Genomic DNA, 23,877 nt, shown 5'->3' on the forward strand with positions numbered 1-23,877 from the left:
GATTGGTTACTGTGGTTTTGAGTGAGAAGATCCTAATGGGGGAAAGGGCAGCTCAGTGAAAAAGGCCAAGGATTGGTTTATTTGCATGGAGAAAACTTCATTTTTGCGTCATCCTCTTTTTGCAAACAAGACAAAAAAAGTAATGGGTGTTGGGGTCCTGACTAACAGAGAGAAATCTAAAGAAGTAGCTTTACTTTTACTGCTCAAATATGCAGGTGAGTGTGTATTTGCTGATGTTCCTTCATGTCTATAATGGATGGATCCGTGGCCGTAGATAAATGTGTAGCATCATAGATCTTTTCTCAACAGAGAGACATGGTTTTTTTTCCAGCTCTTCTACAAAACTATACTGCCCTTTCCCTCACTATTTAGTGCAGTGGGAACTTTGCATATCAAGGCTAGCCCTTCTGTCACTTTGGGCTTATGGAAGCGTGGGGACTGTGCTTCACAGCTGAGGTGCCATCACACACCTCCCCACAGGCCCAAGGCTTGAAGGAAATAGATATCTGAAAGATCTGTGGGCAGAAGAGGAGACTGTGGCTCCATCTCTATGCCAGGAAGAAGAAGCAAGAGTTGGGTTCAGCCAGAGGAGAGGTTCTGGCTTGCTAGAAAGTGTGAAGAAGTCATTGATGCTGCTCAGGAAAGTAGGCTGTAGCAAACCCCTTGGGGAGCAATGGGAGCTGAGGCTCCTGGTGGAGACAAGTGGTGTGAGAGCCCAAGCAGCTGGCACTGACCCTCCTTGGAGCTCTCTGAAGTCCTTTTGAACTATTAGTACCTAATTGTTATTTCTGAGGCCATGCAGGGGAAGAAAAGCAAGAGGTTTTTGGCTGTGAGCTTAAGCCCAACATTGGAACAACTACTTACAGAGTGAGGCTTTACTTTCTTGGAGATTTATTTGATAATCCCTGACAGGTCCAGAACCTGGATCCCAATAAAACTTTGCAGAGCTCTAACCCCAGCCTGAGACTAAACAACTGGCAAAAGACAAGCCTGGTGAAGGAGAGGAATGTGCCTAAACTCCTGAGAAATCTCTCTTCCTCCTCCCACTTCAGAACGAGAGCAAATGGCAAATGTCCTGGAGGGGAAGGCGTGGAGCCATGGTGAGCCAGATGCAAACAGCAAAGTACCACAAAAGCAATAAGAAAAATATTTACATCCTGATGGAGCTATTTGAATAGTTAAAAGCGGCTGCTTGAAGAGGATTCAGGATGCTGTGATCCTCATAAGCTACTGCACACGCTTTCCTTACCCTGAGAAGATCAAAAGTCTCAAAAGCCAGGAACGGTCCACAGAAGATGTTCCTCCATGGAGCCTTGGGACATTCAGGATGAAGTTTTCAAGGTCTGCTGCTAGCTTGGCGTGTACCAGAAGCCTGTGTGTGTGTGAAGCTGTAGGGTAAGTGTTGCGTGGCTATTTTGTTTGTGGAGAGCTGTCATATTCCTCCCTGGAACGTCCAGAGCAGGAAAGTCTCCATCTACATGCTGGAGTGCATGTGGACTACGAGTGCCCTGTAGCTAATGCAGGCACGTTCAGTACATCTAATGCATTCAGGACATACGCCTGTCCTGTTATTTCCAGAGCATTTTTGCAATGGGTACACTTTAGCTCCTTCTGAAAGCATTGTTTTGGCTGTACACCAAGAACTTTACCCAGTAAAGTTAGTGCATTCTGAGCCTCTGAAGGCTCAGCTTCCCACCACCTGGATGGTCTGAAAACTTCGTGATGTGGATGAGGGTTCAGTGAAATGCTGAGCAATTTAAAAGGATGCAAGACTGGAAGTCAGTGAGGCTCTGAAGGGTGGAGCATTGTGAATTGCAAATGATTTTGCTTTAGCTAAGCCAAAAATTTCTTCCTTTCCTTTTCAAGGTCTGTGAGCCTGTGCAAAAGAGATCAATACTAAAAAAAAAAAAAAAAAATTTTATAATTAAAAAAACACATAGGTTTTAAAAAATATAAATATATATACACACATATTTCTGCCTCAAAATAGTTTGCCAATATTGCAACAAATTTGCAAATGTCTGAGTTGTCTTTAATTTATTCATTGTAAAAACTCCCTCTAACTCCGGCTCCTCTTTCAGAAGCATCGTGCACATCAGGAATTTGAAGTGACACTTATGTATGGAAAATTTGAGCAGAATGACGTGGGATAAATTGATAAGAAAATGATTCATTGGGAAAAAAAGCGAGTTATGCTTTTGAGTCAAGTATTGATTTCATTGAAAAGTAAGGTTTGTTGCTGCATTTCATCCTCCTGTACTTGCCAGCAAAAACAAGCAGCTAATGGCTGGATGGCAAGCACAAGATCAAGATGAAGGGCAGGAGTAGCTTTGCAGCTGTGCTGCCCTGGCAATGCATTTTCATTAGTTATCCCTAGAAATGAGTTTGTTTACTTGTGAGGCTGTCTGAAGGCTTTAGCTGTGCTTGTGGCTCATGTGTGAAGGCTCCCCTTGTACAGGAATGTCACTGTAGCAAGAGCTGGCATGTCCTCAGATTCGAAAGGCAAACGCGCTCATAAAATCTGTCTTCCCAGCTGGGGTTAAAATGCAAAATTTCCTGATCAGGGTGAGAGGACAGCTGCTGCTGTGCAGTGTCAGCACGGAGGGAGCAGAGGCGCTAATTAAACAGCTCCTCCTTCTGAAGAATCAGCTGCCAAACTGAAGTTGGCATCTTTGCATTTAGATGAGGAAATATGCAGCAGCTCTTCAGACCTAGCCAATGAACCAGGAAAAGCTCAGCATCAGCTCACATTTCCTTTATTCTGGTTACAGCAGGCTGAGGGCCCAGGTCTGGCTGCCCAGAGCAGGAAGGAGAGAGTCTGCTGCCCACTGGGCTACTAGGTGACTTTGACAGCCAGGCTCACGTGAGCTTTCCTTACACTTCTCCAGGTATGGCTCCACATCCCTGCTTGGTATGTGGCCTCTCTTGTAGTAGTCAGGGTGCATGCAGATTTCTTGCTCCTATTTGATATCTTCTTTGGGGGACATCAGGGATCTGCTGTGTATCTCCCAGCCTTGCTGTGTTTGTATGGTTAATGTCCCTGTTGTGCCCTGCTGGACATACCAGGTAGGAGCCTCCTCTTTAGCAGATGCTGGTTTTAAAAAGCTGGTTTTAAAAAGCATCTTAAAATACCCTGTATCAGGAGTTACTTGCTTAAAATTCTGTTCAGAGGCTTGGCTGGTTGTTCCCTGGCCGTTCCTCAGCAAGGTGATGAGGCCACCCTGGAGGGCTCAGCTGTACCATCTGGGCACTGGAGTGTCCAGAGGACCCTACCACTAAGCCTGGAACAACCCAAATTCCTTGGACCATTTGTACTTTTTCACCCCCAGGGCTGTCTGCTCTGTGTTGTCTCCAGCATTAAAACTGCATGGAGCAATGTGGATGGGGATTCCTGCCTACACAGTGTGCTTTCTAGTACAGTATCGCTGCTGACACCTGCAGTAGCAGCCAGCTGGGGACTAACGGTTTCCTGTATCTACTTTTAGCATTGTCTGCTGGTATTGTTCACTATTTGGAAAGATCCAGCAGCTGGGAATCATTTCAGAGCATCTGCCTTGCCAGATCCAGGGATATGAGTCCCACTGGCCATTGCCAGGCAGCTTTTAATGGCCAGATGAAAGAGCTTTTCTCACCCAAGAGAGGTGTCACAGATGGTGTTTGAGAAACACTGGAGATGATAGACTGAGCAGGACGCTCACATGGCCCTTAGGCTTTCAGAGTGCCCAAATCCGAGGGGAGATTTGTTGACGGAGTGGGTTACATCAGAGCTGAACTCAGCGACGTGGCGCCTGTTCAAGTGCGATGTAGTGCAGCCGCTGTGTTCCCATGTGGCTCCGAGCAGCGAGCTATGGAACCAGCTGGCTGGCAGCAGAGAGCTGCTCCTGAACCCTCTCCAGCAGGTGACATTAATGGAAAGAGTCACTACCCCTTCCTCCTCTCATAGTAAAATCAAACATGTCGCTGTTTGTGTCTGGGGAGGATGCTTAGCTGAGAGCTTTTGATGGAAAATTCCTGAGATGATTGTCCTCCAAACCACACTTTACTGACACCACGTTAGTCAGAGCTGAATCAGAGGAGTCAGCGCTCGCAACAGAAGCTGTTCTCCTTGGCCCTCTCAGCTCCCAGCCTTTCCAACCTGAGTGCCAGTTAATACTAACACTGCAATGAACTTGGGCTCACGGAAAGCTGAATCAAACACCCTGCTGCAGCCACAAAATAAGCAGGGTGCTCTTTGAGCTGTAGCAGATCAGACAGTAGAAAAATATTGGAGCCTTGTGTACAACGGGTGCCTCCAAACATGACAAGAATTTTCAGTGTGTGATTGCTTGTTTTGCTCTCCCTTGATGAGAATGGATGTAATCAGGGAAGCAGCACCCTGGGAGCAAGTGGGGATATAAAAGCAACGGCCATCTTGCACAACCTGGTGGTAAGTACTGTGCCATTCTTGGCTTTCTAAAAAGTGAAGTCTGTCAGGTTTGTTATTTTCCTACAAGTTTGCTACAGGTTGCTGTTGTGCACAGTGAGGTCTATTGCCCTCTTCTAGCAGAGACGCTCCTAAGGGCATGCAGTTTTTAATGGGCCAGGGCCAAGCCATTTCTTTACTTCCTACAAAGCAACAGGCAAGCAGATGCATGCCATCACTGTCAAAAATGCAGTCTCTTTTTAATTTCTGTGGATATCATCTGATTTTTATGACCCGGAGCTTACCAGAGGGTATCTGGCTTTGTGCAGCTGCGCCTGCACCATAAGGACTGCTGTTTGTCTGCAATATCCATCCGACCCGTCGTTCAGCTTTCCTCTGTCGTTAAAGCAGAATTTAGTGATTGTATTTGCAGATTAAGCTGTGTAGTAATCGCTAATAAACCTTGACGTTTTCATGGTGACTGCTGTACTCTGGGCATACCACTAACAGTGCTCCTCTAACAGAGCCCTGGCTTATCGTATGTTGATGGTAAGTGCTGTTAAAATGTCAGACACTTGCAGCCTGGTTCTGGCACAAATTCCATGGCCATGTTATTGCTCTCTGATAATGTATATCATTTAAAGTTATAGCATTACTAAGTGCATTCCTCTTTTCTACTGCTCTCTAACAGCATTTCAGCACCTGACAGACTGTGCCAGGTCTATGCTGTGACCAAGCACATGGCTGTCAATTACACTTTACCAAAATAAGCAAACATTTTCCTGCTGGAATGTTTCCTGACAAATTTGGTTCAAATGCTGTTTTTAATACAGTCGCTGGATTACATGTGTTTTGAATGTACCACTGTACTTCAAGCTGCATCACCTCTAGGAAGAGAAGAGCACAGACATATGTTCTGCATATCTACACTGTAAAATTTGTTCCAGACTAAACTCCGGTTTTTTGCATATCTTATTCACAAGTTTTTTGTTTGTTTTATATTAACAAGTGACCTGAAAAATAACACGTGCTTTTTTTTTTTTCATTGTCCTGAAGAAACTGGAGCACCCTGGAGTTTCTTTTGATTGCTTTTTTTGGCGTCTAAGCTTTGCGATGAATACCTTTATCGTATTTTGTCACTGTGGTGTGACATGGCTACAAATAGATTTTAACATTCTACCAATGTTGGCCTACATGGTAAAACCTAACAGTTCCACGGATTGTGCATGGGTTTTAAATACTGCTTTTAAGTAGAGCACTGGACATCTATAGCAGTGGGTCTTCATATCTCAGCATGACCACACGTGTCAGTACATTGCCAAGAGTTGCAGAATCGATTGCTCAGGCCTGTTGGAGAGAATCATGTTAATTTAACTTAGTCTTTTTTGTCACTGCTTGTTTGTTTTTGCCTGGGTTTGCCTACAGAAGAAATAAAACAATATTAGGTAGACTGGTTTCAAAAGCAATCCTGGGTTTTGCAGCAGAATTATAGGCTGGCAGATTAAACAGACAGTGGTTTGTTGGATCTGAAATCTGAAAAACTGCATGCTTCAGTCTGAAAGTTTCACTATGATTTTAGCTTGGGAGTGTGCTAAAATCACTTGCAAAAATTGTGTCAGTAGTAAGGGGGAAAGAAGGTCCCACCAAGATGTTCCTCCTCGCAGACTTGTCACTCTGCAAACGCCTTCTCCATTGTGTTTCATTACTTTTTTTGCACTTGTGAATACTCAGCTCTAGAGAGTCTTGAAGCTTTATGTGTTTATATTGCATTCCTAAGGCGTTTTTTAGTTACTTTTAGTGGTTGCTTTCTGAGTGTCTATTTGGATTCCCAAGTGGGTTTATCCTAAACCAAAAGGTGAGAAGCTGCCCTTGGCTTCTTGCTCTGCTTGGATTGGTCCCTAAGCAGCATGAAGGTGTTAGTCACTGAGCTGAATGGGAGTGGAAGTGGGATGTCATAGAGCTGGATATGACATTGCTTTGTGCAGGGAATAATTTTTGCATGAGTTAGAAAACAATAAAGACACATTTTCTTCATATTCTGTCTTTGCAGGTATCCAAGGTATCTACCCAGAGAAATCGTGAAGAATGGCTCTACCTACCTCCAAGTATCTGGCTGAAAGCCTTGTTTTTTTTCTTCTAGTAGCATCTTCTGCAAGCACAGGTAAGTTCTCCTGTCACAAGGAAAAAGGGCACGGTTTGTAACACTGTTTTTAAATAACAACATTATTGGTGTATTTTGAGCAACTTTTCACTCCTTAATCCAATTTCTTATAAGAAAAGCCAAGAACAAGGTGTGAAACCTCAGGAGAAATGCGTTTTTCTGAGTTGCCAATATTCCAGAATTAAAGCAGCTGGAGTGGCAAAGAGTGGAATTTCTCAGCAGGTGAAAGTACCCACAGGAAGCCTTCCGGCTCTGCCAAGCATTATCAAAATCTAGCAAACCATCACAAAGAAATAACAAAGAAAAAAACTCAAGTCCTCATAGCTGTGGCTGCGGGTGGCAAGGATTTTGCTGCAGTGTCCAGGTACAGACGTGGTCAGCGAAAAGCTGAGGTATCCATGCCCTTGGTTTCTGTTCCCTACAAGCAGCCCATTGCATAAGCAGTTGCAGGAGAAAGGGAAGCTGGACATACCTCCTGGAATCTAGTTGATAAATTACAACTCTACATACGAACAACTGCTTTTGGTTTTATTTGTTGTCTCATCATTAGCAAATGAATTGAATTTATTGTCAGTGTATATGACAGTTATCTCTGAGCATCTGTTTGCAAGTCCCATTTTCTGCCTGAAATATTTATTGTTTTCAACTATAATTCTGTGTGTCTTCTGGAATGAACCCAGAACAACCCTTTTAAGTGAGAAAAAGTGTGGCTGATGTGCAATACACTTCCAGTTTCTGGCTGGCACAAGTAGTGTCAAAATCAGGCCCTGGATGCTGATCAGTATTTGACTCAGAGAACCAAGATATATGTTGCTTGCTCACCTTAATATTGGTATTTAACTGGTATTAATTGAGACATCAAGGCAGTGATTGATTTTTTTGTTTTCTTAAGATATGGAGCTAGTAGAGGAATTTGAGAAGAAACTGAATGCAGGTGGATAATTTTGTTTCTATTGGTGTGGAATTACAGATGTATGTTGAGTTTCACAATGGTAACACACAACAGCCTCCATCAACGGCATCAGCACCAGCATGTTTCCTTGCATGCGTCCACATTTTCAGTCCTTGCCATTGACTGAAAGGAATGCTTTCCATGGGGTAAAAACAAACAAAAAATTCTACTGAGTGACAGAGCCAAAATTCTGCTGAAGGCAGGGGATGCATCCCACATCTGTCATCATTGATTTGTGGCTTCTGTACTTTTCATATGGTGGTTTAGTTTTATAGGATACGAATTGGAGAGCAGGTCAGAGCTCCCAAGCCTTTCTGATTGCAAAAAGCTCATTGTTCAAACTTCCATTGACCCCAGTTTCCCAGGATTAGAAAGGTTTACAGCCTCAGAAAATATGCATGATACATGGGACTTCTGCACTTGTGAGTTTTATCGATTAGAATAAGATTTGAAAGTCACATGTTGGGTGAGATTATATCAGGGAAATATTTTATCTTAAGTAAATATTTTTAACATGAGTCTCTGGGACTCGATATGAGCACAGTTTATCTATTACGTCACTGCAATCTATAACCAAACCCATGCACAGAGATGAGGGAACTCAAAGTCCTTATCGCTTCTGTCTGAAGAAGTTCATGAAGCTGGAGTCTCTCTTGTGGAATTCCTATTGCTCTTTCTGCATGTACTGGCAATTCTCAGGTGTGTGGTGCTTCGTTGAGAGTTTGAGCACTTCTACTTCCTATCCCCACTAAAAACAGTTTGCAAACATATCTCAATATTTTTTTAACAAAGATTTTCAGGCCTCAGGTGGCACTTTCAGGAGCGATTCTTGTTTTAATTTTTCATCAACCTCTTCCCTGGGCCTGTGAAAGACTTTTTTCCAGATGTGTGTGAACAGACAGAGTGTCACTGTAGGAAGGTCAGAATTCCAGCCTTTTCTCTGGCAGTTTTCTGCAGCATAGCATGTTTTTGCACACTTCCAGAAAACAAAAAAAAACCACAAACACAACTATGCAGCTTAAATGGTAAGGTAAGGACACATGTACTCTGGTGCACTGGGCTATTGTTGTGTTCCAGGGAAGCAGCAAAGGGGGGTGCTGAGAACGGAGCTTATAGATGCCCAGATGTAGAGTTTTCTATCTTGCACTTAACACAACAAGGTAACTGCTCCTCACTTTTATCCAGCAAAAGCAGCTGTGGCATGTCCTGACAAGGATCCTGAGCTAGAAATCTGGAACCCAGGTCACAACGAAGAAAACCACATCGAAATCCGCAATGGCAGGAAGCTCCTCCTCTCATCTTCAGCAACTGTCCGCTCAATCCACATCATGGATGGAGGTAAAACATACTGCCCCCAAGTTGGCAATGCTGGATGAGGAGTGTTTTCCCCTTCGGCTGTTTAAATCACTCTGCCTCATGCTGGGAGAGGCTCCTACTGCTTCCTGGGAACTGGCTGGCTGCTGGACAAAGCTGGCTCTAATTTGGTACAAGGGTGGGTGGTAGCTGAGATGCTATCAGTTCTCTAGCCATCATAATTAATTATTTGTCATATTTTCTGGAGAATTTACAAAAGTACCTCAGTATACTCATTAATTCCATGTTTTGCTTCAAAAACATTTTTTGTTATATTATTGTACTGATAAAATAATGCAATAGTTGTGTTCTCAGGGTCTCTGGACTAGGCAGATACATATGTGCCTTTTTATCTCCAAGGACAGAGGCAAAGTGTTGCTGCTGACTGCTAGTACAAATAGCTGTTATTCATGTTAACTCTGAATTTCTGTCTCAGTTTTGAGTGAGTTCTCTTCCATATAAATCTTATTTGTATTCTCCAAGAGTTGAACTGAGTAAATAACAGGTAAAATCTTCAGAATTTCTACTGAGAGCTGTTTTGGGGGAGGAAAGGCAGAATTTTTCAAAATTTCAGGTGAGACCCCAGCTCTGAGTGTAGCACAATGGTGTCACGACCTCTGGTGAGCTGCTGTGTGTTAAAGCAAATATCATAACTCTTTCTACATAGGAAAACTGATCATTAAAGACGATGTACAGCCTGTCATTTTGCGTACTAGATATATACTCATTGAAAATAATGGAGAGTTACGGATCGGCAGTGAGATGTGCCCTTACCAAGGCAATGTGGTTATCATCTTATACGGGAGGTATGTATGCACAATGAAATAGCTCATAGCTTTCCAGTACGTCTCTTCCACAACAGGGAACAAAATGTTCTTTAAAGTTGCATTTTGTCGGATACATTATGACCTGTGCTTTGTGGAAAGTTCAGTAGCTTATTAAACAATTTAAATGGCCTTTAATAATATGACACAGTTTTGGTTTTGATTTCAAATCTTACTGGGGAATGCACATTACTGTGCTTGGACATGCCAAAAAAGCAGCAAGTATATTGCAGCCACTCGGGCTGATTAATGGATTTTCCTCAATAAGCTCAAAGCCTAAAGATTTAATTTATTCTGAAATTCCTCCTTCAGCATCTTTTATTTCTGCATGAGAATGAGAAGTAGGTGAGCCAAAGGATGTTTATGCCTTGCAGCTTGGTGCAGGATCTCTCCGATTTTCAAGGATGCCAAACTCGTATTTAACAACAAATAAGATCTACCAAATTTTTGCTACGTTAACTTCCTATGGAATTCAAAAAATGTGTTGTTAGTCCTGCGTAACATATAATTTGAGTTCCAGATTGCTCCTGATCTTTTGCAGTTGCTAGAATCATTTCAAATCATTTACTTACTGTAGAGTGTAAGCAGCTACTGATTCTTGGGTTTGTTGAAGGAAATGCATTGCTAGTCATGACATTCTCTGTTGGGATATAACAAAAGAAGGGCAGAGGCTTCTTTACTCTGCAAATCATAAGATAATCTTTTCCTCCCTCTGTGATGCAGAGCGGATGACGGCAGCGAGCCCAATCCCTACTTTGGGCGGAAGTACATTGGTGTGAGTGAGGGCGGCATTCTTGAGATCCATGGCAAAAAGAAGCTGTCCTGGACTTTCTTAAACAAGACTCTTCATCCTGGTGGCATGGAAGAAGGCGGATATTACTTTGAAAGGAGCTGGGGCCATCGGGGTGTCATTGTCCATGTGATTGACCCAAAGATGGGGGCCGTTGTCCATTCAGACCGGTGAGTGTCTTCACAGCTATCTAGATCTGAGAATCTCTGGAAACAGGTTTGGAACAGCTTCTCAGCAAGATCAGAAGCATGTTTTATCATCTACTTCAAATGAGTGCTACTGCACATGTATACAATTCTTTCTAGATCACTCATCTCCAAAATCAAAGAGCAAACAGAGTGTTATTGTCTAGCTATTGTGTCAAATGGACCTTAATCAATTTGATTTAATAGAAACCTGTAAGGTATCAATCCAGAGAAGCGATTTTGCAATGGGATAATGTCATTATTATAAACAATACAAAAGGGATATTTCTTTATAGCACTTTTTATTTAATTCTGTAATGCTTTTTAGAGCTGTGATCTTACTGAAGTAAATTTTTTTTTGTATCTTTTTATCATTTTAGATTTGATACCTACCGAGCAAAAGAGGAAAGCAAACGTCTTGCCCAGTATTTGGACAGAGTTGCGAATGGCATGATCCTGTCAGTAGCAGTGAATGACGAGGGATCCAGAAACTTGGACGACTCAGCCAGGAAAGCAATGACCAAACTGGGCAGCAAGCATTTCCTCCACCTTGGGTTTAGGTATGTGCCAGTCCTGCCAGTTCTCCCAGAACAGAGGTTTTATTATGCTTCTCAGATGTCCAAATAATTCCACTCTCTCAAAGGCACAAAGTTCTTTCACATGAAAAAAAAAAAAAAGAACAGGAAAACTTTTCAACAGGAGGTTTTAGCAGTTAATTAGATAGTTTAAGATGCACTCATTGTCTGCATTGGGTATTTTTATTAGCAACTGAGGAGAAGCATATTTATTCGTATTTAAAATGATGTTTTTCCAAGATACTATTCCTACAAGTTAATCATTCCTATTTATTCTCAAGCCATCCCTCAAAGATTTAAGAAGCATATCTGCATACACACATTGGATAGAATGGGTTGAACATTAAGGAGAGTAGCATAATAGCAGTGTAACCCTGGCTAAATGCATGTAGGTATCTATACAGTATATTTGTCATCTTGTCTAATACTTATTTAAGGAGTTGGCAGCACAGAAATTTAGCATGCATGAATTTATGCTGTGGACTGTAAATACTTCTGTGACAAATATGGTGTCTGTGTTGGCACATGCATTGCTGAGAATTTTTGCTACTCACCCAACTGTAACATTTATATTTTTGGTGTTTATCTAAGTTTATATAGGCACTTTTTTCTCTTTTTGTTGTTCTGTGTGTGTTCCTCTGTGGACTCTGCTGTCACTGAGGGGGTCACTGCAAAACATGAAAAAACATATCTGCCTTGCATGGAGAAAAGATTCTGAAGAGCAGTCTATGGGAGCACACAAGTGTCAGTTGGCATGTGCAGATGGAGCAACATTTGGGGCAGTTAATAAAGAGGTTGTGTAAAATACTACAGGGACTTGTGTGCACCAGGCAGTGCATTTCAGAGACACAAAGCTGCAGAAATAGTCTCCAAGCACAGCTACCTCCATCAGTCCAACCCTATCTCTCATATACTCAGAACTCGCATTAAAATCTAGTAGCCTGATGGGTTTCTTTTTAAAGACCAAAATTTTGGATACAGGAAAAGATTTTTGAACATTATGCTTTCTTTCCCAATTCTGCAGTAGGAATAAATTGATGGTGTTCCCATATGTTTATAACAGTAAGTTGTTCTTGATGTTTTTAGGCCACTGTGGTGTTTTAATGCTAGTTTCTCACTTTGCTGTAAATGCTTATAAAGGAAATACATAGAAATTCTTGTATTGAAGTGTGACTTTCAGCACTGCTGCTGTATGTAGTCAGAAAGCTAATCATTGTCATGCTGTTATCTCTAATACCACAATATTTCCCTATGTAAATAACAGAGACATGGTGGGTAACACAAAGCAGCAGGGGTTGGTAAATATTGTCTCTCACCAGCATACTGGTATGTGCAAAACTATCTGTATGGTGGTGCAAAGTTTAAAAATTGCATTTTTAGGGCTGTTCTAAGTGGTTATGTTCAAAAACTGTGAAAAATTGTCTGAATGGCAGCTGCTGTGACATTTACAGAGGCAATTAGATGGCAGGGTGGAAGACACGCAACTTTGTTGGATGTACCCAGGTTTTTTCCTTATGCAAGTAGAACTTCTGCTTTACTTCACGTGACAACATTTAGACCTATTGGTTTCCCTTCCACACACCGATACTCTTATTAGGGATGTATATACTTGAAGTTCAGGTGCTTTTCAGAAATTTTTGGAGAATCTTTAAAAAGAGTCAGGATGAGAAAGTTGTACACACTTTAACCCATATGGTAAAAGAAGGCTCTAAGGAAGGAAAGAGGATGGATTTTAATTTCTAGCATGCCCATGCATGTCTCACTGCTCGGATTCGGGGTTTGCAGGCCAGTCCAGTGCCGTGTTATCAGATCTTCTCGTGGCTGGGATTGACCTTGGGCAATACTAAGACAAAAATGGTGTCAAACCCAGCTACTAATTTGAGATAGATAATTTCTATTTCGTATTTTCTGAGGTGCCATATGAATCAGGCTATTGAGCCATAGGCTGGGCTGTTTTCTCATGGAGGTGGTGGAGGGAGTTACATGGACAAATTCCTATCACCAATTACACCATGTTCAACCAGACTATAAAGTTATACAAATCCCCATTGCTGTAGAAGAGACAACGAGCAATGCTGATTTATGCAAAAAAGGTTCTGTGCTCCTGGCAGAGTTTCAGTTGCTTATTTGCTGAGTCCAGAACATTAGGATGCAAGCATAATCTTTTCCAGTGGTGTGCAGTGACTAGACAGGGGGTAACGGGCACAAACTGGCACATAGGCAGATCCATCTGAACATGAGGATAAACTTCATTACTGTTTGGGTGACAGAGCACTGGAACAGGCTGCCCAAGAGAAGTGGTGGAGTCTTCTTCTCTGGAGATATTTAAGATCCACCTGGATGTTTTTCTGTTCAACCTACTATAGAGAACTGCAGGAATTTGGACTTGATGATCTCTAGAGGTCCCTTCCAACCCTATGATTCCGATTCTATGATTCTTCTTCTATTACTGTTCCTTTGAAAAGTGAATTTGCTCTTTAAGCATGAGGTTTTTTTTTATTTCTTCAACTAATAAATTAAAAGAAGGCTTTTCAGTGCTTGATGACACAATTGTTCTCTTTGGAACCCCACCCAAATAACACTGGTTTGGCTCTGGCCTTACTGGTCCCTTCATTTCGTATAGCCCAAACAGATTGCATGTGTCTATGTGTAAGGGTTGAAAGACTTCATGATTGTTTATGTGATAAACTTACTGAGACAAACAAGTATTGTAACACATGAAATGGAACCAAACTTTGAGTTGCAGAACTAGCTAGGTTCTTTTTTCTTTAGATCATTATTTTGGATTATTAGATTATTACGGGACCCTCATCTTTTTTTTGCCATTTGCTTTGAATTTGGTGACCACGGGTATAAAAAAAAAAAAAAGAAAAAAAAAGACTTATCTTTCCTGCTGAGTGATAAAGTGTCTTTCCTTTCTCCACCCCCTCCTCTCCCTGGATGGAGATCACAGCCCAACAGTGCCGTTGGCAGTTGGCACAGGCAAGATTTCCGGCATCTGGCTGGCTGGCAGGCTCCCAGGTTGTTATGCTGGCCTTTTCCCTCGAGCCTGTCCTGTGCTGGGGCTGAGGACTTTCCATTCGGAACGCCTTGCTGTGGGGATGTGGCAGGGCATGGGGGTGGGCCAGTGCTCCCCTGCAGCACAGGGCTGGGACCCTCAGCAAAGCCCAGCTGACGCTGGCAGGGATCTGAGCACGCTGTAGTGACTTTCTGTCAATGTCTGTGTTTTCTTCTGAAGTCCCAGAGTAGCTTGTAACTTCACTTATGCCAGCAGGTGGTAAATGTAAAGTGACCGGTAAGACTCAGGGGTGCATCTTGATGCTATTGAAACCTCTGGGTATTTTCACTGACAAAGACATGATTTAATCTGTGGGTTGTTTGCTAAATCCAGGGTAAGGGCGAGCCTCCCTCTACCACTCTAAAAGCATATTTATTATTCTGTTAGTCATTAAGAGCTGGTATGCCAGAATTTCTTCTATTTCAGAGATGAAATTCCCTCTTGACCCCCACTAATTGGGTTCATCTCCAGCACTGGGAGGTACTTCAGTCTCTGTCTCCATTGCTTACTCAGCCATGTGTTCATTTTCCAGTACTGCTGATAGCTATTGAACCTACTCAACCAATAACTATCAGGCAGTAATGAACTTATTTCTGACACAGGATCAGATTTGAACAGACAATCCAGACTCATAAACCTTTGTCTCCATTCAATGTTAAAAATGAGGAAACTGGACACCCACACACTATCTAGGTATTTTTTTATTGCCCTTTGCCAGCCACTCTATTAGAAATTCTCATATGTCATTCCAAAGACAATTGTGATATACAACGTTTCAGCAGCTAAATTTATTTAAGCAGAACTGCTTTTTTTTTTTTTTTTTTTTTTTTTTTTTTTTTTTTTATTGTATTCTCTATTGCACACACAGAAAGAAAGATTTTCAGTCTCCCCAAGGAGCTGCTGGTGTCCTATGCATCTGTCACACACAAGCCCCCTTAAAGATTTTAAAAGAGAAAAGCACTGTAGTGAGCAAGGATTTGTCTTTGAGCTTCTTTATCTTGTGGTATATTTACTGAAGAAATACAAAATCTTAAGATATTTTTAATTTCAATCAAATTGCCTTTCACATCAATCAGACTGTTCTGAACGTGGAGCTGTTGGGAAAGGTAAAAACATTAAGCTATAAAAAATGTGCACCAAGTGCATGGCATAATTTGATCATTTCTCATTTTGATTTTCCAGGCATCCATGGAGTTTTATCACCGTTAAAGGAAATCCCTCCTCTTCTGTTGAAGACCACATTGAATATCAAGGTAATTCATGCACAAAATACTGTCTTGGAAGTTACTCGCAGTTAAACTTGGTCAATGATGTTCTCATTTGACATTGCTTTACATCAAGCTAAGAACAATTGATGGCTAGAGATATTTAATTGAATGCTCTCTTCGTATTTTACTGCTTTCAATTAATGCAGCTGAAGCATCAAAGCGTGGGGTATAACCTCGGTCATCTGAACCATGAAATAAAAGTTTTACACTGTAGCAGTGTAAATCCTTGTAACTCAGTTGAGCTCAGCCTCTGCCTCCCTCTTTGACAAAAGCTATGAAACAAGCCCAGTTCATACCAACTGAAGATATAATCAGTTTGTCCTGCACTGGTAGCCTCAAAATCTCTCCATAAAACCACTTTGTTGCAAGCTGAATCCTCCTGATTGTCCAGCATCTGAAGTCTCAGTAACTTTTTAATGGAAGTTATACTAGGCTAAATCTGGATAATAAACCCGAATTATGCATATATACACATGGAAAATTACCTTTTCAGTTTTGACATTTTTTGAGTGCATTCATTGATTTTTACCATTTTCAAAAAACAGGTCACAAAGGGTCAGCTGTGGCCAAAGTATTCAAACTATTCAAAGCTGAGAATGGAGAACTCTTTAATGTCTCTTCGACTAGTGAGTGGGTTCAAGGTAAGAGGTCTGTTTGCTATTTAACTCAGTGGTAGAGTTGATAAATAGGGTGAACCATCCTTTTTATTGCAAAGCTATTTGGGAAGAGTGGGCTTGCAAGTTGCTATTTATGTTGCTGCTAACCCAAGTAAAGAACATGCACAGATTCTTTCCTCAATTGTCTCCAGGACTCTCTGGATAACTGGCATTCATTTTCCTCTGTTGCTCTGGGTATGAAATTCCATCTCTTATGATCTAAGATATCACACACAGCCTCTTATTTCTTCTGACTGCATAGTCATCATGTCCATGTTTCAGACAACATACAGTAACTGAAACTTGAGCTGAAAATCCAAAAAGACAACGAAGGAGGACCGGATCCAAAAGCCATAACTATTAATAATGCTCATACTGCGTACTCCAATTATGCAGCTTTTAATAACTCTGCTCTCCTTTGGCTGGTTGCACTTCACAGCATCATTACAAGCGGCTGACAGAGTGGCAGGAAGAGACAGGAATCAGATCATCAGAGAAGAAACTTGTGAATGATATCTGAGATCAAATTATGCTTCATGTGTTTTTGCTGCATTCATTAGGTGTGACTTTCAAATGACTCTTCTTGTTTGCACTTGTCTCCAGATGTAGAATGGACAGAGTGGTTTGAGAAGCCCGAGAAAGCAAGATCTAAAGACATGGAGAAGCTTTCTGACTTCAAAGCTGCTCACCCTGATAAAATCTGTAGGCAGCCCATTGACATCCAGGTAGGCCAGCTTACCTCTTTGCTTTAGAGAGGCAGCGTGAGATGAGAGCCCCCAAAATATTGTGCTTGTCAGTAACTTTTGTTTCTAAATAAAAGACACTGATTATTTTCCAGCTGTAATATATAACCAACAAGTTCTGTCTAGTCTTGTTTTGAGACAAATGCTTGTAGAATTAAGCTCCTTTCAGTAAATTCTGGCTCTGGCATGAAAAGGAGTGCAGATGGGGTCAGGGACAGCACAGATGCTATCGTGAAATATGTGGTTCCCTGCTGGAAGCTTGTAGGAAAAAAATAAGACATGAAAATTTCAAAGTTTTTAAATGATTCTGGAGTGGACCCTACCTCAAAAATTAATCACAGAATGTAATGAGATGGTATTGCAACCAGCTGTAGGAGTTGGGAAAAATACCAATGAGCTTAGCCATTTTTTGGAGTCAACTGGTGGTTTGTTATTTTTCCTCTGGAAAGAAATTTGAATTCTATTTGGAGCTAAACATTAAAATTGTGCTAAAAATTAAAATTATCCATGTGGCTGAGGTGAAAAAATGTATCTTTTCTGATACTGCAGAAGCCTATTCAAGCAAAAATAAAATTATCAAAACAAAGCGCCTTTGTTTTCTTTTGGCAAGTGTTAGCCATATGCTTTACCCATCTACCTGTTAAAACAAGTACTAGAGAAGCTTTGCCTATCAAAAACCAGTAAAATACTCCGTACCTGTGGGAAGTTGAATCTGAGGTTCCTGCATCCACTGGTGGATTTCACACAAATGCAGTTATTGAAGTAAATGGGAATGCTGACAGTACGACTCTAAGTTTCCAGGCCTGCTTGTTCTAAAGAATCTCCTTTGAAAAGAAAGGTAAAAAATGCCCTATGACTTTCTGCCAGACCTTAGCAAATCCACATTCATTTCAGCTTCCATATACATGAATTAGAAGTGACAACTTATTTCAGAGCAGAGGTCAGATGTTCGTTATGATACAGCGCTTTTAGCTTGTGTATTGAAAGAGAAACAAGAAATGTATTCTTCTGTGCCAGAATCAACCTTTTTTTCCTCTGTTCTGTTAAATTATAGATACTTTTTTTTTTTTCCCCCATGAACATTAAAAGCAAAACAATTTTTTTTTTAGCTTCTGCAGATTTTAGGGCAATTCCTCAGGTAGCATAACCTGGCATTTGTTATCGCATTCCTAAAGTTACACTGATTTATACCAGCTGGCCTGCTTCAACTGTGCTGAACGTGAAAATGTGAAGATACAATGATAATAACAGAAGCACAGTGCAGCCAGAGGCACATTCCTTCAGCTGATGGTGTTAATCCTATCTGCAGCAGCAGTGTGGCTGCATTAGTAAGGAAGGTCTGCATGAATGAATTAATCAGGATCAGGCCCTTCATTGAAAGATAATTTATCTCCTGCTGCCTTGTTAAAATGCATGTGTTATTTGGATTGTCCAATGCAATTAGTTGCATTTTTGTGAAAGGGTCAAGCTATGGAGCTGGACTGTGACCTGAGGGGTGACGCTTGCCCCAGCAGGAGCACAGGAGAGGCTACACATCCCTCCACTTCTTTGTATGATGCAGCTGTTTCCTCAAGCCAACCCTACAGGCTGGTACCTGTGTGTGAGAAAAGCCCTCCTCTTCTTGTTCCCTTTGGAGCAAGGTTACTGGAACAGCTCTATTTTTTATTTTTTCCTTTGAGAGCAATTGTTACTGACTCATTGAAAGAACTCCCTGCTCTTGTTCTTCTGCAAAGTTCAGGTATAGCTGAGCCACCAGCAATGACATGAGTGCAGCAGAGAGGTTTGAGAGCATGAGTTCATTTGGGTACAAGCATCTGTGTTCAGTGTTGTCATCTGATCTCAAACAAATACCAAAAGAAAATCTAGGGCACCAAGACCAGATGTTAGTGAAGTTCAGAATACTCCTATCCAAGAAAGCACATGGTCTTAATATAGATAAAGGAGATACACATACAACTAGCAGTAATCTACACAGTCAGCACATACAATAGCTGTTCTGAAGCACCAGCTGGAGTGCCAGCTGGATAGCACACATACCAATCATCCCATTTTGTTATACAACTGTTGCGCATCACTCAAAGCAAAAGCCTCTTAGGATGACATCAGTGTCTGAACGTATCACCAATTTTATATTTCTGTTCTCATTCCAGGCAGAGACCCTCGATGGAACTATTTTAACCACTGAGGTTTTCTACAAGAACGGCCACGACTATCGGTTTCTTTGCCATGGCAAAGACCAGACAGGTGAAGGTTGCCAGAACTACAGAGTGCGGTTCCTGTGTGGCAGCTCTGGTATGTGCTCCATGTTCGAAAGCCAGACACTTGTGCTCTCTGTCCTCTGGGTTGGCTCTTCAAAGGTAGAAGTAGTTTATCCCTGAGAAAGTAAAGCCATATGAGGAACTTGAATTTTGCCTAGTGTTCTTGTTTCAGATGTCCAGAGGCACAGAGTCTTCTCCATTGAGTGCTTGGCTTAAGGTAGATGGTATAGGTATAAACCAGACCAACAAAAAGCAGAAATACTGCCTTCCAATGACTGACTCCTATTCAATGGAAGAACAATTACAGTAATTTCTCAAGATGAAATTTTGGATGAGCTATTGATGTGAACATAGATACAACGGCTGTAGATTTACCTCAGGAAAAGTTCCTGAGCCCTACCAGAGAAAGCAGAGTATGACTCCAAAGCCAAGCAGCACCATGGAAAACACTTGACAAGTTCCTTCCCGTAAATATCTTGAGTTTCAATCGAAGCATTTTAGGATGAGGTAGGATTAGTCAATCACTGTGTGCAAAGACAACAGGTTTTGAAATACTTTGTTTTATAGTTGTTAATTCCAACACCACTGTGCATAACTTGGCCACTGGACAGGTCTTTAGGATTCTTGAGTGCTCAGCTGGTGGGAAGAGGAGGGTAGAATACTGTTGTTTTGTTGGAAAAAAAAAACAATCGTTATGTTGCAGACCATTTGGCTGCAGTAAATAACAGTGCCCAGTACCCAGAAGAGCTACTAGTAAGTGGGTGGGGTGAAAATGAGCCACTCAATGCTACTTCAAATTGTAGCCATGGGATTAGTGGAAAATCCACCTGCACACATCTGGCAGAAAAACACTTTCTTGTTTGCTTGCTTTCCAAGCTTAAGCCAGTAACAAGCATGATTGGAAGAGTTAACTGTTTTATACTGAATGAGGAAATCATCTTTTTTGGTGGTGCTCCAGGCAAAAAAAAAAAAAAAAAAAAAAGACTGGCACTTTGTGATAAGATTAACTGAGTCCTCCACCCTTCCTTTTGGCTTTGCAGTGAAACCAAAGCTTACAGTAACCATTGACACCAACGTGAACAGCACGGTGCTGAATCTGGTGGATGATGTGAGCTCATGGGAGCCTGGAGACAGGATTGTGGTTGCAAGCACTGACTACTCCATGTACCAGGCGGAGGAGTTCCAAGTACTGCCATGCCCATCTTGCAGACCCACCCAGGTCAAGGTTGCAGGTGAGGTGATTCATCTTGTCACATTAGTGTTGCATTTCACAAATTCCATCATTTTCACTGAGTGAACTCCATTAAGAATCAGAAAAAATTAAAAGACACCTGTATTTGATGTCTAGCTCTGATGATACTTTTGGGAACACGTGATTTTCTTAGTAGAAAATCATCTAACTTGATTCTGGTTCCTTTCTGTCTTCCCTTTCCAAAGCTGACACTGGGTTTTTTTTGGGTTTTTTTTTTTTGTTTTGTTTTGGTTTGGTTTTTTTTTTTTTTTTTTTTGTCCTCAAGCTTATTGTTGAATGGATGCATTTATTTCATAGAGACAAACTTTGGACGTGTATTTGAAACGTTCAATTTTGTATATCTGTATTTAAAAATGTATCACTTCCTGGAAAGCAGGAGATGAGCACAGCTGATCTGAGGAGCGTGGTAAGGGAGGATTCGAGTGTGAGAAATTTTAAGGTTATGAAGTAATGGACCAGCTGGCTATTTTCCTAAAAGAGTTGTATCTAACAAGACAAGTAATCTTACATTTTAGATTTATTTTATTTTTGTTTTACTACTAAAGCTACTGTTTCTCTTTTGCTGTGTCTCTAGACTGCATTGCTCTGAGGTGATGTATTAACCAAACTTTTCTGGAGTCATGTGGCACATGTACTATCCTGAGCCACAGGAAATGGAGGCTGTAGAGTGCTGCTAAATTAGTCTGAGCAGAAGGAGCAGGAAGCTTTGCAGAGTTTCAGCATTTTTCTGTTGAAGGTGACTAGCTCAAATCTGGAACAAATTGCTTTTGATGAGAGGACCTTGCAGTCTAGTGATTGTAAAGTGACCTTCAGACACACTTCCATGATGAAGCACATACTGTTTCTGCTATGAGCATGAAAGTAAAATGCAAAGGGGAAAATCTGCAACTGCACTTGAGTCTGTGAGGTGGCCTTTTTCTTCCAGGGCTAGATTTTGGCATGGTAATGAGCAGAACATGGAAATATCAAGTGAGCTGCATCTTTTGTAAATACATGAACTTTCAATTGCCATGCTTTACAAAAGCAAGTGTAATCTTACACAATCTTACAGTATAAAAGCATGTAACAGCTGAAGCCATTTTTTATGGCAGAATTTGCCTGGTTGTGAAACATGCACGTCACCATATCTTTTGCTTCTGCTCTGGCGATTTCTTTAGGAAGAGGTTTTGACAGCATTTACAGTAAGATCTTTCTGAGAAACCATCGGGGCACTTGGAACATCCAGTGCACCTGGGAGTTTGCTCGGTTCTGTGAAAAGAGCTGCATTATCTCTGATGCAACATCTTCTGGAAGGCATTGAATGTGCTTCCTTTGGCAGCCGCCTCCCACAGGGCTCTCGCCATTCATTGTTAGACAGTCTGAAAGAGAGCTGCCCGTCAAGCCAAGAAAAATATTATTCACAGCGTGAATGTATCATAGTCTTATGACTTAAAATGACTAGTAGTTTCAAAGAAGACACATCTCCAAGTTGGATGTTTTTCTTTAGTAATTTTGAGCTGTTGGAAAAACTGTACCAGACCAGTATGTTACAAATTACATCGTGAAGATGATCTTGGAAGATCATCAGTGAAAATAAAGATGACATAGAAATAAATCTCTTGAAATTCCCATAATCTAATGGATCTGAAAAAATCTTGTTTTTATCTTCTATAACAACAGCAACTGAGTTAGTTTGAAGAAATTAATAAGGGGTTAAAAACTACAAAAAAAGTTAGTGTGATTTTCAAGTAAAGAAGCAGTGGAAACACTTGTTAAAGTAATTATGCTCTTGGTCTCCAATTACTCTTTAGGAGAATTAGGACATTCCTTTTATTACCACAAATGACATGAGCACTGCAGCCAAAGTCTGCCTTTACTTATATCCAGGCAACTTCATTGACGTCAATGGGATTTCACTGATTATATAAATCAGGGCAAAATTTGGTCCAGTAGTAACAATCACATCCAATTTTCTTGTAGCAAAAGCACACTCTCACCAGAAAATAAGATCATCTGCCTGATTCTAAGTTCAGCATTGATGAAATAAAACAAGGGAAGGCTGAGTTGTCCTGTCTTTAGCAGCCAGGAGATGCCTGACTTTCTCCATGCCTAACCATCACCTAACATCCATTGCCCTGAGCCATGATGTGCAATTAGACAGGATAAGGAACACTAATGAGCCAGGGGGTGGTATCTCCATGCTAGGTGAGCATCCCCCTGTGCTTGTGCAGCAGTGCTCAGCTCTGATTTGCATTTGGAAAGCACTTGTCATAAATGTCTGCTTCCTTTCCTGATGTGAGTTATTAAGGACTGCTTTGCTCCTCCTGAGAAAAGGCTTCCATGCAGATATATTTATACACGGCGTCTCCAGGGATGTCATTTGTAGTCAGTGGCGTGGCCTGATTATCTCGAGAGTTTTAGTTTAGCAGCTGAGAACTCCTGAAGTCTGTCCTTTAAAAGAAAAATGATAAAACCGTTCCTACCCAGATGGTTTGTGTTCATTTTAATCTCTATTTTTTTTTATCCTTTCTTTTTTGGAAATAAACTTGAGTTTCAGGTCTGAACTACTTGGAGACTTTTTTAAAAAGAGGCAGAAAAACTCATCTGTGTGGACAGCTGATTTGTTGTGGCAGTCACTTGGCGTAAGAAGGTTTAATTATAATTGGTGCTCTCATCATTTGCTAGTAGTTTAATAGACATAGTTTAGTGTATTAGGGCAAAAAAGTCAGACTTATTGTTTAGGTCCTGCCCCATTTATATTGATACTTCCTGCTGAAAACTCCTACTTGCTTTACTGGCTAGAAGTGGCCTGATTAGAGGCTGGGCTTTTCCAAAAAGCTTAAGAGTAAATACTCAATTACCGTCAGGATTTTTTTCAGTAGGATTTGGGTGTCTAACCAGACTTCTGACAATCTCAGTATAGGAAGCAAGGGAGGACACGCAGGGACTGATCTTATGTGCTCCCTTATCGCAGCAACTTCGTTCAAGTCAAAGCTGCTGTTCCCACAGGGAAGCATAGCCTGGGCGAGGGCTCAGCTCTGCAGGTCCTGCTCCTGGTCAGACGGTCACTCTGATAAATGGAGGACTTTTCTCCACTGGCCTCCTTTGTTTGAATTTTTTTTTTTTTTTTTTTTTTTCCCCTCTGTGGGAACAGATTAAAACCTTTTGATCTTGCAGGTTCCCAAGGGCAGGGACGATGGCACAGGGCAGAGGGAGGGAGGAGGAAGGAAGGAAGGAAGGGTTGTGTTGTGGCAGCACTGGATAGTAGGAAAATCAAGTATTTGGTCTAGTTTCCCTGGGAAACAAGTCTTATCTGCATCTTCACTGCACTGTGTGAAGTTACTACCAATGCTGATAAGTTTCACCATGGAATAGAAAGGATGAAATGCCCTTTTGTGTGTCTATGTGCTCTTGATAAAAC

At 41.3% G+C, this 23,877-nt stretch overlaps 1 protein-coding gene across 1 annotated transcript in view; it reads left to right on the plus strand.

Moving 5' to 3' along the window:
• Nucleotides 1-6,487: 6,487 nt before the first annotated feature.
• Nucleotides 6,488-23,877, plus strand: part of CEMIP (cell migration inducing hyaluronidase 1) — a gene marked incomplete at both ends in the record, with an annotated part of 49,038 nt that continues 31,648 nt past the window's right edge. Inside the window, 10 exons of the mRNA XM_079541073.1 lie at nucleotides 6,488-6,563; nucleotides 8,701-8,853; nucleotides 9,536-9,674; nucleotides 10,416-10,652; nucleotides 11,048-11,227; nucleotides 15,483-15,553; nucleotides 16,114-16,209; nucleotides 16,828-16,949; nucleotides 19,118-19,259; nucleotides 20,266-20,457. Of these exons, the coding sequence (XP_079397199.1) occupies nucleotides 6,488-6,563; nucleotides 8,701-8,853; nucleotides 9,536-9,674; nucleotides 10,416-10,652; nucleotides 11,048-11,227; nucleotides 15,483-15,553; nucleotides 16,114-16,209; nucleotides 16,828-16,949; nucleotides 19,118-19,259; nucleotides 20,266-20,457 (1,408 nt within the window). The remainder of the gene's footprint in view (nucleotides 6,564-8,700; nucleotides 8,854-9,535; nucleotides 9,675-10,415; nucleotides 10,653-11,047; nucleotides 11,228-15,482; nucleotides 15,554-16,113; nucleotides 16,210-16,827; nucleotides 16,950-19,117; nucleotides 19,260-20,265; nucleotides 20,458-23,877) is intronic.

Source organism: Tetrao urogallus, assembly GCF_951394365.1.
Source record: "Tetrao urogallus genome assembly, chromosome: 11".
In the NCBI taxonomy this organism is placed as follows: domain Eukaryota; kingdom Metazoa; phylum Chordata; class Aves; order Galliformes; family Phasianidae; genus Tetrao; species Tetrao urogallus.